At 52.9% G+C, this 13409-nt stretch overlaps 1 protein-coding gene across 1 annotated transcript; it reads right to left on the reverse strand.

Moving 5' to 3' along the window:
- Positions 1 to 903: 903 nt before the first annotated feature.
- On the reverse strand, positions 904 to 10795 carry RHOA (ras homolog family member A). The gene is made up of 5 exons (XM_069735962.1): positions 10358 to 10795; positions 3065 to 3222; positions 2871 to 2991; positions 2368 to 2498; positions 904 to 1525 (listed from the first exon to the last, which is right to left on the reverse strand). Exons 2-5 carry the CDS (start codon positions 3218 to 3220, stop codon positions 1352 to 1354), a joined length of 582 nt encoding a protein of 193 aa, XP_069592063.1. The 5' UTR covers positions 3221 to 3222; positions 10358 to 10795; the 3' UTR covers positions 904 to 1351.
- Positions 10796 to 13409: the final 2614 nt, after the last annotated feature.

Consider the following 13409-nt stretch of genomic DNA (forward strand, 5'->3'; position numbering starts at 1 on the left):
ACGTCGTGAGAAACAGTTGTAGATCTTTAGGCTACGCGCGCACGTTGCTCATCAGGCTACGCGCGCACGTTGCAGATCTGCAGCTTTTTTTCTGCGCAGAAACACTGCAGATCTGCAAGTGATTTACAGTACAATGTAAATCAATAACAAACAAATGCTGTGCTAATGGTCCGGAAAAATCTGCACAGAAAACGCAGCAGATTCAAAGAAGAACCATGTCAATTCTTTTTGCGGATCTGCTGCATTTCTGCGCCCATTCCATAAAGGAAATCTGCAGGGGTAAAAAAAAAAAAGGAAGAAATCCGCACAGACCAAAAAAAAGGCGCAGATTCTGACAGGCTTTTTCTGCCAGGAAATGCAGAATCTGCACAGAAAATTCCACAGTTAAATCTGCTACGTGTGCACATAGTGGCACAGTGGCCGCCAACATCATCCTCTGGAGGGGACCTCTGCACCCCAGGCCTCATCACACACCATGGCTGGGGCCATGGTATCACACAGCACCTCCCCATCACCCACACCTGCTCGGTGCAAGCTCCTCCCCATCACCCACGCGGTGCAAGCTCCTCCCCATCACCCACGCCTGCGCGGTGCAAGCTCCTCCCCATCACCCACACCTGCGCGGTGCAAGCTCCTCCCCCCAGAGTGCAAGTAACTGAGAACTATAGAGCAGGAAGGAGCGCCTGAGCAGAGAGGACTACTCCCATGAGGCAGCAGCTGCTCCTCCGCTATGTGACGGCTCAGGAGTGACTGCAGCGGTACCAATAGTGACCCCATCGCCAGGCCTGGCTGTGGCTGACAGCGCAGCACTGTCCTGAGATTACCGGACCCTCACAGGACGCAGCGGTGGAGGGCTCCGTCCTCACCTGCCGGCTGATGATCAGCGACAAATTACACGGCCGATACAGAAAATGATTTTATTTACCAATGCCACATAAAAAACAGTAACGGCCAGGAGGCGGAGCCTCGCTAATTAACCCCTTAGATGCCGTAGTGCTCCATCAGCTGCAGAGATCTGAAGGCACCGCACGCTCTGCTGCACGTGGAGGAGGAGAGGTCCCATCCTGACCTCAGCAGAGGAGGAGCGCTCGTATGCGGCTCCCGGGGCCACGGCTCCTGGGGCCACGGCACTCTGCATTGTGGGGGGCGGTGAGCACACGGCGGCCCCGTGACATGGAATGTAGGTGTTAGTCTGCCGCTAGCAGTGACGTTACAGAGGCGGAGAGAGAAAGAACGGGGACTTTAAATACTGAGCGAGACGACGTCTTATAAAATATCAGAGAATAAATGGAGGAGACACTCTAGATTAATGGTCGGGGGTCCTGTGAGATGCCGGCAGGGGGCGCCGCCCTTAGATCAGAAGGCACGTCGTCTTCTTTTTGCCACGTCTGGCTTGCAGGGCGGCCCGTGTGGCCAGCTCAAACACTTCCCGCACGCCGTCCTTCGTCTTTGCGGAGCACTCCATGTAGCCGTAGGCCGAGATCCGGTTGGCCATGTCCCGTCCTTCTTCAGGTTTCACCGGCTCCTGAGATGATGCAGTAAAGACCAGAAGATGATCAACAGCGCACGCGGGGGATCAACAGCGCACGCGGGGGATCAACAGCGCACGCGGGGGATCAACAGCGCACGCGGGGGATCAACAGCGCACGCGGGGGATCAACAGCGCACGCGGGGGATCAACAGCGCACGCGGGGGATCAACAGCGCACGCGGGGGATCAACAGCGCACGCGGGGGATCAACAGCGCACGCGGGGGATCAACAGCGCACGCGGGGGATCAACAGCGCACGCGGGGGATCAACAGCGCACGCGGGGGATCAACAGCGCACGCGGGGGATCAACAGCGCACGCGGGGGATCAACAGCGCACGCGGGGGATCAACAGCGCACGCGGGGGATCAACAGCGCACGCGGGGGATCAACAGCGCACGCGGGGGATCAACAGCGCACGCGGGGGATCAACAGCGCACGCGGGGGATCAACAGCGCACGCGGGGGATCAACAGCGCACGCGGGGGATCAACAGCGCACGCGGGGGATCAACAGCGCACGCGGGGGATCAACAGCGCACGCGGGGGATCAACAGCGCACGCGGGGGATCAACAGCGCACGCGGGGGATCAACAGCGCACGCGGGGGATCAACAGCGCACGCGGGGGATCAACAGCGCACGCGGGGGATCAACAGCGCACGCGGGGGATCAACAGCGAACCCAATCAGGAGGCTGGAATCTAATTGGTCCCTACAGAGGGAGGCTCCTCCCAGCTCTCACGTGATCGGATCTAGTGGTCACACGGCGAGCAAGACGTCCGGTGTATCATCACCACCACAAGCGCCATCATGTGCCCCCCCATGTCCGGGCTGCACCCACCTGCTTCATCTTGGTCAGCTCCCGTCGGGTGTGCTCGTCATTGCGCAGGTCCTTCTTGTTCCCCACAAGGATAATGGGCACGTTGGGGCAGAAGTGCTTCACCTCCGGGGTCCATTTCTCCGGGATATTTTCTATGAATACAGATATTAAAATCACAAAACGGAGCGCAACCGAGACAAAGAATGTACGAGGACGGCTCGGGGGGGGCGACACCTGTGCTGCAGGCTCGGGACCGCAAAGATTGAGGGGCAGAACGTGCCACAAGAGAATCTGTCCTGAGCGGTACATGGCCGACACACAGCGTACACAGGTAACCACAACCCTCAACATCACGCGGGTCAATAGTGGGACCCCCAGAGGAGGCGCCAGCGCAGGACGTGTACCAGAGTGTCACCTCAACGCTTACACGTCATCTACTGTATGTCTATGGATTATCAGCGCACAGCTGCAAAGGGGCCCACGCCTCACATGGGGGTGGGGTGGGCTCGCGCCTCAACACTTACCTAAACTATCGGGGCTATCGATGGAGAAGCACATTAATATAACGTCCGTGTCGGGGTAGGACAGGGGCCGCAGCCGGTCGTAGTCTTCCTGTCCAGCTGTGTCCCACAGGGCCAACTCCACCTAAAAGAGGCAGAAAGTAATTAGTGACCAAAGACCCCCGACAGCCCCCCGCCGCCCCGGCCCCAGCACCCACCTGCTTTCCATCCACTTCAATATCAGCCACATAGTTCTCGAACACGGTGGGCACATAGACCTCCGGGAACTGGTCCTTACTGAACACGATCAGCAGACAGGTTTTCCCGCACGCTCCATCGCCGACAATCACAAGCTTCTTACGTATCGCTGCCATCACTGCGAGGAGACGAAAGTCTGTAAGACCACAGCGTCCGCGGTACGCCCTCCGCCAGACGCCGTGCGGCACGCTCCCCCCCACCAGCAGTGCACATAAGGAGGATAAGGTTCTGTATTGTCAAGGCATTAATATGGAGAAAGTATGTGTCCCCTGATAACAGCCCATAGCATTATCCTCCTCCACCATCTGTACTGGGGGCACAATGCAGTCAGGGGGTAACGTCCTCCTGGAGTCACCAAACCCAGACTCCTCCATCAGCCGCAGATCGTGCGATCCGTCACTGCACAGAACACGTCTCCTCCAGAGTCCAGTGATGGCGGCTTTACACCGCTCCATCCGACGCTCGGCATTGTGCTTGGTGACGTACGGCTGCTCGGCCATGAAGCTCCTGGGGGGCTGCAGTGTTTGTGCGGATACCAGAGGAGGTCTGTACTCTGCAGTTATGGGGTCAGCAGAGCGGTGCAATTCTGATCTCTATTCCTCAACACTTGGCCCCCACTAACATTACGGGGTCTCCACTTCATGGCTCAGTTGCTGCAGTTCATTCCATTTGACAATAATATTGCTCACATGTGATGGTGAAGAAATATCATAGACGGACACACACTATATACAGTACAGACCAAAAGTTTGGACACACCTCATTTAAAGATTTTTCTGTATTTTCATGACTATGAAAATTATACATTCACACTGAAGGCATCAAAACTATGAATTATCACATGTGGAATTATATACTTAACAAAAAAGTGTGAAACAACTGAAATTATGTCTTATATTCTAGGTTCTTCAAAGTAGCCACCTTGTGCTTTGATGACTGCTTTGCACACTCTTGGCATTCTCTTTAAGAGCTTCCAGAGGTAGTCACCGGGAATGGTTTTCACTTCACACGTGTGCCCTGTCAGGTTTAATAAGTGGGATTTATTGCCTTATAAATGGGGTTGGGACCATCAGTTGTGTTGAGCAGAAGTCTGCTGGATACACAGCTGATAGGCCGGGTTCACACTGCGTCTGTGGCGTCCGTTAGACGGACTACGTTACACTGCGGTGTAAGGCAATCCCTAACACCGCCATTATGTCCTATGTCGGACGCATCGCTAGCGCACGCCCACAATGGGTGTGCGCTAGCAATGTGCTGTCATTCAGTGAGGATTTTAAACGGCCCGCCAGCTAGCTGTCACTTCTGACAGCCGCCCTCGGCACCGCTCGGCCAGCCGCTTCTGAGCAGGAGCAAAGCCGGGTTGATCACCTGTCTATCGGTGGCAGCAGCCATTTCCCCGAGGCCGCGCGTGCGCAGATTGAGTGCTCTGCTTCACGGGGCTTCAGGAAAATGGCCACAGGAGGCAACGCGTGCGCAGATGGAGATCGCGGCAGCCATTTTCCTGAAACTGAGTTGCAGATTTAGAGCTCGGCTTCAGGAAAATGGTCGCCGCGATCTCCATCTGCGCATGCGCGGCCATTTTCCTGAAGCCCCGTGAAGCAGAGCACTCCATCTGCGCACGCGCGGCCTCGGGAAGATGGCCGCCGCCACCGATATTCAACCTGGCTCTGCTGCTCACATTGCATTCCAGGCCGCTGTGCCACCTCACCGGTGGAAGGGACCCTGCGCACGCCATACCGCACCTCTGCCGTCGCCACACCACTGTTGCAACCCCCATGGACACCAGGCCGTGGCGTCACCCACCTAAGCAGGAAGGGACCCTGCTCAGGTGCACGCCACACCGCATCACCCCACTTCTGCCGACATCATGCCTCCTGTGACCCTGCTCTACCACCGCCAGCCCTCAGGTAAGATACTGTAAATTCGGACAATAAGACGGACCCCCATCTTATAAAAAAAACTTTTTTTCTGCAATTTTCACTCCAAATTTGGGGTGCGTCTTATAGTCCGAAAAATAATTATTTTAGTCCGGCCCTCTAAAACCATCCCAATTTCTCATGCGGCCCCATGGCAAAATTAATTGCCCACCCCTGATCTAAGGGGTACTTAAGTCTTTACTGTTGGCAACTTCCGTCACAGAAATCCTGCGTTGCTGATTGGTCTCGCAAGCTGCCTGTCATGGCTGCCGTGACCAATCAGTGATGGGCACAGTCTGATTAGTCCCTCCTTCCTCCCTGCAGTCAGTGCCTGTCACCCGCATACTCCCCTCCAGTCTCCGCTCATACAGGGTTAATGCCGGCGGTAACAGACCGCGTTATGCCGCGGAGTAACGCACTCCGTAACCGCCGCTATTAACCCTGTGTGTCCCCAACTTTTTACTATTGATGCTGCCTATGCGGCATCAATAGTAAAAAAATGTCATGTTAAAAATAAAAACAAAAAACCTGCTATACTCACCCTCCGTAGTCCGCTGAGCTGCTCGTGCCTGCCGCCATCTTCCATTCCCAGAGATGCATTGCCAAATTACCCAGAAGACTTAGCGGTCTTGCTTCGCTGGATCCCAGGAGTGAGTATAGAACTATTTTTTATTTTAGATAAAGAAGAACACAGCAGCACCTGTAGATGAATGTAGGCCCGGATCCATGTGCTGCCGTGTTCTTATCTGTATGATGCAGCTCGCACGTCTTCACATTAGGAGTGCTGGGTTTTTTCTCTATTTTTTATTTTAATTATTTTTTTTAACAGGAATAGGGTGCCCACACTGCTGTATACTACGTGGGCCGCGCTGTACACTACGTGGGCCGCGCTATACACTACGTGGGCCGCGCTGTACACTACGTGGGCCGCGCTATACACTACGTGGGCCGCGCTATACACTACGTGGGCCGCGCTATACACTACGTGGGCCGCGCTATACACTACGTGGGCCGCGCTATATACTACGTGGGCCGCGCTATATACTACGTGGGCTGCGCTATATACTACGTGGCTGCTATATACTACGTGGGCCGCGCTATACACTACGTGGGCCGCGCTATACACTACGTGGGCCGCGCTATACACTACGTGGGCCGCGCTATACACTACGTGGGCTGCGCTATATACTACGTGGCTGCTATATACTACGTGGGCCGCGCTATACACTACGTGGGCCGCGCTATACACTACGTGGGCCGCGCTATACACTACGTGGGCCGCGCTATACACTACGTGGGCCGCGCTATACACTACGTGGGCCGCGCTATATACTACGTGGGCTGCGCTATATACTACGTGGCTGCTATATACTACGTGGGCCGCGCTATACACTACGTGGGCCGCGCTATATACTACGTGGGCCGCGCTATATACTATGTGGGCCGCGCTATATACTACGTGGGCCGCGCTATATACTACGTGGGCCGCGCTATATACTACGTGGGCCGCGCTATATAATAATAATAATAATAATAATAATTTTATTTATATAGCGCCAACATATTGCGCAGCGCTTTACAAATTATAGAGGGGACTTGTACAGACAATAGACATTACAGCATAACAGAAATACAGTTCAAAACAGATACCAGGAGGAATGAGGGTCCTGCTGCTCGCAAGCTACAAACTATGGGGAAAAGGGGAGACACGAGAGGTGGATGGTAACAATTGCTTTAGTTATTCGGACCAGCCATAGTGTAAGGCTCAGGTGTTCATGTAAAGCTGCATGAACCAGTTATCAGCCTAAGTATGTAGCAGTAGAGATACAGAGGGCTAATACTGCATAAAGTGCATGAGAACATGATGCGAGGAACCTGGTTATGGTAAAAGATATTGAATGGGCCACACAGGGATCGTTAGGTTAATGCATTGAGGCGGTAGGCCAGTCTGAACAAATGAGTTTTTAGGGTACGCTTAAAACTGTGGGGATTGGGGATTAATCGTATTATCCTAGGTAGTGCATTCCAAAGAATCGGCGCAGCACGTGTAAAGTCTTGGAGACGGGAGTGGGAGGTTCTGATTATTGAGGATGCTAACCTGAGGTCATCAGCGGAGCGGAGGGCACGGGTAGGGTGGTAGACTGATACCAGGGAGGAGATGTAGGGTGGTGCTGAGCCATGGAGTGCTTTGTGGATGAGGGTAGTAGTTTTGTACTGGATTCTGGAGTGGATGGGTAGCCAGTGTAATGACTGGCACAGGGTAGAGGCATCGGTGTAACGGTTGGTGAGGAATATGATCCTGGCTGCAGCATTCAGGACAGATTGGAGCGGGGAGAGTTTGGTAAGAGGGAGGCCGATTAGTAGAGAGTTACAATAGTCCAGACGGGATGAATAAGTGAAACAGTAAGAGTTTTTGCAGAGTCGAAATTAAGAAAAGGGCGAATTCTAGAAATGTTTTTGAGATGCAGATAAGAAGAGCGAGCCAGTGATCGGATGTAGGGGGTGAATGAAAGGTCAGAATCAAGGATGACCCCAAGGCAGCGGGCATGTTGCTTTGGAGTAATGGTGGACCCGCACACGGAGATGGCAATGTCAGGCAAAGGTAGGTTAGTAGAGGGAGAGAACACGAGGAGTTCAGTTTTTGACAGGTTTAGTTTCAGATAGAGGGAGGACATGATGTTAGAGACAGCGGTAAGACAATCCCTGGTGTTTTCTAAAAAGGTCGGCGTGACAACAGGAGAAGAAGTGTATAGTTGGGTGTCGTCAGCATAGAGATGGTACTGGAAACCAAATCTACTGATTGTTTGTCCAATAGGGGCAGTATACAACGAGAAGAGTAGGGGGCCTAGGACTGATCCTTGAGGAACCCCAACAGTAAGGGGAAGGTGAGAGGAGGAGGAACCAGCGAAACATACAGTGAAGGATCGGTCAGAGAGATAGGAGGAGAACAAGGAGAGAACGGTGTCCTTGAGGCCGATGGAGCGGAGCATAGTGAGGAGGAGCTGGTGATCCACAGTGTCGAATGCTGCAGAGAGATCCAAGAGAATTAGCCTGGAGTAGTGACCATTAGATTTAGCTGTTAGTAGATCATTAGAGACTTTAATGAGGGCAGTTTCAGTATACACTACGTGGGCCGCGCTATATACTACGTGGGCCGCGCTATATACTACGTGGCTGCTATATACTACGTGGGCCGCGCTATATACTACGTGGGCCGCGCTATATACTACGTGGGCCGCTATACACTACGTGGGCCGCGCTATACACTACGTGGGCCGCGCTATATACTACGTGGGCCGCGCTATATACTACGTGGGCCGCGCTATACACTACGTGGGCCGCGCTGTATACTATGTGGGCCGCGCTATATACTACGTGGGCCGCGCTATATACTACGTGGCTGCTATATACTACGTGGGCCGCGCTATATACTACGTGGGCCGCGCTGTATACTATGTGGGCCGCGCTATATACTACGTGGGCCGCGCTATATACTACGTGGCTGCTATATACTACGTGGGCCGCGCTATATACTACGTGGGCCGCGCTATATACTACGTGGGCCGCGCTATATACTACGTGGGCCGCGCTGTATACTACGTGGGCCGCGCTATATACTACGTGGGCCGCGCTGTATACTACGTGGGCCGCGCTATATACTACGTGGGCCGCGCTATATACTACGTGGGCCGCGCTATATACTACGTGGCTGCTATATACTACGTGGGCCGCGCTATATACTACGTGGGCCGCGCTATATACTACGTGGGCCGCGCTATACACTACGTGGGCCGCGCTATACACTACGTGGGCCGCGCTATACACTACGTGGGCCGCGCTATATACTACGTGGGCCGCGCTATACACTACGTGGGCCGCGCTATATACTACGTGGCTGCTATATACTACGTGGGCCGCGCTATATACTACGTGGCTGCTATATACTACGTGGGCCGCGCTATATACTACGTGGCTGCTATATACTACGTGGGCCGCGCTATATACTACGTGGCTGCTATATACTACGTGGGCCGCGCTATATACTACGTGGCTGCTATACACTACGTGGGCCGCGCTGTATACTATGTGGGCCGCGCTATATACTACGTGGGCCGCGCTATATACTACGTGGCTGCTATATACTACGTGGGCCGCGCTATATACTACGTGGCTGCTATATACTACGTGGGCCGCGCTATATACTACGTGGGCCGCGCTATATACTACGTGGGCCGCGCTATATACTACGTGGGCCGCGCTATACACTACGTGGGCCGTGCTATACACTACGTGGGCCGCGCTGTATACTATGTGGGCCGCGCTATATACTACGTGGGCCGCGCTATATACTACGTGGGCCGCTATATACTACGTGGGCCGCGCTATATACTACGTGGCTGCTATATACTACGTGGGCCGCGCTATATACTACGTGGGCCGCGCTACATACTACGTGGGCCGCGCTATATACTACGTGGGCCGCGCTATATACTACGTGGGCCGCGCTATATACTACGTGGGCCGCGCTATATACTACGTGGGCCGCGCTATATACTACGTGGCTGCTATATACTACGTGGGCCGCGCTATATACTACGTGGGCCGCGCTATATACTACGTGGGCCGCGCTATATACTACGTGGCTGCTATATACTACGTGGGCCGCGCTATATACTACGTGGGCCGCGCTATATACTACGTGGGCCGCGCTGTATACTATGTGGGCCGCTATATACTACGTGGGCCGTGCTATATACTACGTGGGCCGCTATATACTACGTGGGCCGCGCTATATACTACGTGGGCCGCGCTGTATACTATGTGGGCCGCTATATACATACATATTCTAGAATACCCGATGCGTTAGAATCGGGCCACTAATAAAAAGATATATATATCTCTTTCTCTCTACACACACTTATCACTCGCACATATAAGATAGAGAAATATATACACACACTCATCCATGTGTCCCTCGCACACACATAATATATATATACACACACTATATACACTATATACACACACTATATATACATATACACACTCTCTATACACTATATACACACTCTCTATACACTATATACACACACTATATATATATATATACACTCTCTATACACTATATACACACTCTCTATACACTATATACACACACTATATATATATATACACACTATACACACTATATACACACACTCTATACACATACTCATCTATTTGCCCCTCGCCCCCTGCCGGTCCCCCGCCCCGTCCTCCTCCTCCTCTCCCCGCCGCCGGCCGCAGCCTCCCCGGGCCGGAAGCCGCTCCCCCTCCCTCTCTCCCGGGCCTCCTCACCTCTCGCCGGGCAGTGCTGGGCCGCTGCTCGCTGTGTGGACGCTCGGGACGCGGCGCTCTGCTCTCCGGGCCGGTTCTCGGGCGGCGGCCGTTATTACCTCACTGGAACTCCGGGTTCTGGCAGCAGAAGAACCGCCCGGCTGAGGCTCGGCCACGACCGGAACGTACTCGTGCACAGACAACGTGAACGCGCCTCTAGCGTAGACCACAGAACAGAAAAGCCAACGTGATGACGTAACGAAGCGCGCTCACGACAAAATGTCACAAGAGGAAACCCACTGCGCAGGCGCAACAGGGTGACCTCAAGGTGGGGTCCGGACGCGTTGGCGCTCGGCAGATCGCGATTAACAAGAGCGGACACTTCCAATGTCGTCAGCCTGACAGGGGGAACCAGTGCGGACATCACACCCGCGGCCACCGGAGCACCCCCCTCACTATAAATGTGCCGCTGCCTGTTATCAGCGGGGTAGGCGGGGTCTACAGTCAGGTAGCCAATTAAGAGAGGTGGGGGTGTGGCGATAACTGGATTTAGGGCGGGGCTGGGTATAAATACCACTGCTGCTATTTCTGCTCCTGACAGAAAACAACAGCTCGAAACACATCGGACAGCGAGTATACAGCGGACGTGACGTCACCACCGGAGCATACACCCCCATATAACGTCACGCGTACAGACCCCCCCCATATAACGTCACGCGTACAGACCCCCCCCATATAACGTCACGCGTACAGACCCCCCATATAACGTCACGCGTACAGACCCCCCATATAGCGTCACGCGTACAGACCCCCCATATAACATCACGCGTACAGACCCCCCATATAACGTCACGCGTACAGACCCCCCATATAACGTCACGCGTACAGACCCCCCATATAACGTCACGCGTACAGACCCCCCATATAACGTCACGCGTACAGACCCCCCATATAACGTCACGCGTACAGACCCCCCATATAACGTCACGCGTACAGACCCCCCATATAACGTCACGCGTACAGACCCCCCATATAACGTCACGCGTACAGACCCCCCATATAACATCACGCGTACAGACCCCCCCATATAACATTACGCGTGCAGATTCCGCCATATAATGTCACGCGTACAGACCCCCCCATATAACGTCACACGTACAGACCCCCCATATAACGTCACGCGTACAGACCCCCCATATTAAATTACGCGTGCAGATTCCCCCATATAATGTCACGCGTACAGACCCCCCATATAACGTCACGTGTACAGACCCCCCATATAACGTCACGCGTACAGACCCCCCATATAACGTCACGCGTACAGACCCCCCCATATAACATTACGCGTGCAGATTCCCCCATATAATGTCACGCGTACAGACCCCCCATATAACGTCACGCGTACAGACCCCCCATATAACGTCACGCGTACAGACCCCCCATATAGCGTCACGCGTACAGACCCCCCATATAACATCACGCGTACAGACCCCCCATATAACGTCACGCGTACAGACCCCCCCATATAACATTACGCGTGCAGATTCCGCCATATAATGTCACGCGTACAGACCCCCCATATAACGTCACACGTACAGACCCCCCATATAACGTCACGCGTACAGACCCCCCATATTAAATTACGCGTGCAGATTCCCCCATATAATGTCACGCGTACAGACCCCCCATATAGCGTCACGCGTACAGACCCCCCATATAACGTCACACGTACAGACCCCCCATATAACGTCACGCGTACAGACCCCCCATATTAAATTACGCGTGCAGATTCCCCCATATAATGTCACGCGTACAGACCCCCCATATAACGTCACGTGTACAGACCCCCCATATAACGTCACGCGTACAGACCCCCCATATAACGTCACGCGTACAGACCCCCCCATATAACATTACGCGTGCAGATTCCCCCATATAATGTCACGCGTACAGACCCCCCATATAACGTCACGCGTACAGACCCCCCATATAACGTCACGCGTACAGACCCCCCATATAATGTCACGCGTGCAGACCCCCCTATATAACGTCACGCGTACAGATTCCCCTATTGTATGAAATATAATATGATTTTGTAGCTTTGCCCTTCAGACCCATGCTGCGAGCTAAAAACCCCTCCTTCTTAGTGTGTTTCTGAATGTATGTGTAGAAGGTTTTTATTGCCCTGGCCATAAATTCCAAGCTCTGAGCAACTTACTCGCCCCTCCCATCTGTACTAGCTAGGACTGGTATAGAAGTTCTTTAAAACATGAGGGCCTTTGTCTTAATCTTGTAAGATTCTGGGCCAACGATTTGGGCTAGGAAAATAAAAAGTACATATTGCTAACGTCCATCGGTGGATCTGTCAGCTGCTGTAAACATGAGCCTCTAATTCCATCAGGTACAAAGTACAGATTTCTCTGGAACGGAGTGTCCCTTCTAGCCCGAATTTAGTATCTATAGAGAGCAAATCTTAATACAAGATGAATGCTGGGTGTGTTATGATTCTGACATGTTCTGTAGCGGAGATACAGGCATTAGAAAAACTTGTGTGAAATTTACTAAGACTGAAGAGGTAGGAGGGTCTAAGGAAACCAGCCCTGTTAGTGATGTCACGGGCTGTGGTTATATAAGTGACTCCACTTTGCCCAGTCTGTCTGAGTCTGACTTGAGGAGCTCCTACTGGCAGTCCTGATGCATTGGGACATTTGGGAGCTCCGCCCACTAGCCTGGTTCTGCCTGCCATGATCTGAACACATGTAAGTGTTGATTTCTTATTTAATCCCTGTTATTTTTATAATTACCGTGTACATATTTTCAATTGTCTCATATTGTAACATCCTTTATACATTTTTATAAACACTGCCTTAATCTTTAATGGAGTAAAATATTTAAAATACTAGATTCGTTCTTCCTGTTCTAAACCGTACCCTAAGTCTTCTGAAGGGAATTACGCTACTGTTTTGGGTTAGCTTCGGACCCGTTTAATCGAAGCTGGTGGCAGCATACCGTGTGCGGGCCTTTGGGAGTCATTGTAACGACTGCGGCGTTGATAATTATTGTTCCTGCCTGT

Source organism: Ranitomeya imitator, chromosome 8 (genome assembly GCF_032444005.1).
Source record: "Ranitomeya imitator isolate aRanImi1 chromosome 8, aRanImi1.pri, whole genome shotgun sequence".
Lineage (NCBI taxonomy): Eukaryota > Metazoa > Chordata > Amphibia > Anura > Dendrobatidae > Ranitomeya > Ranitomeya imitator.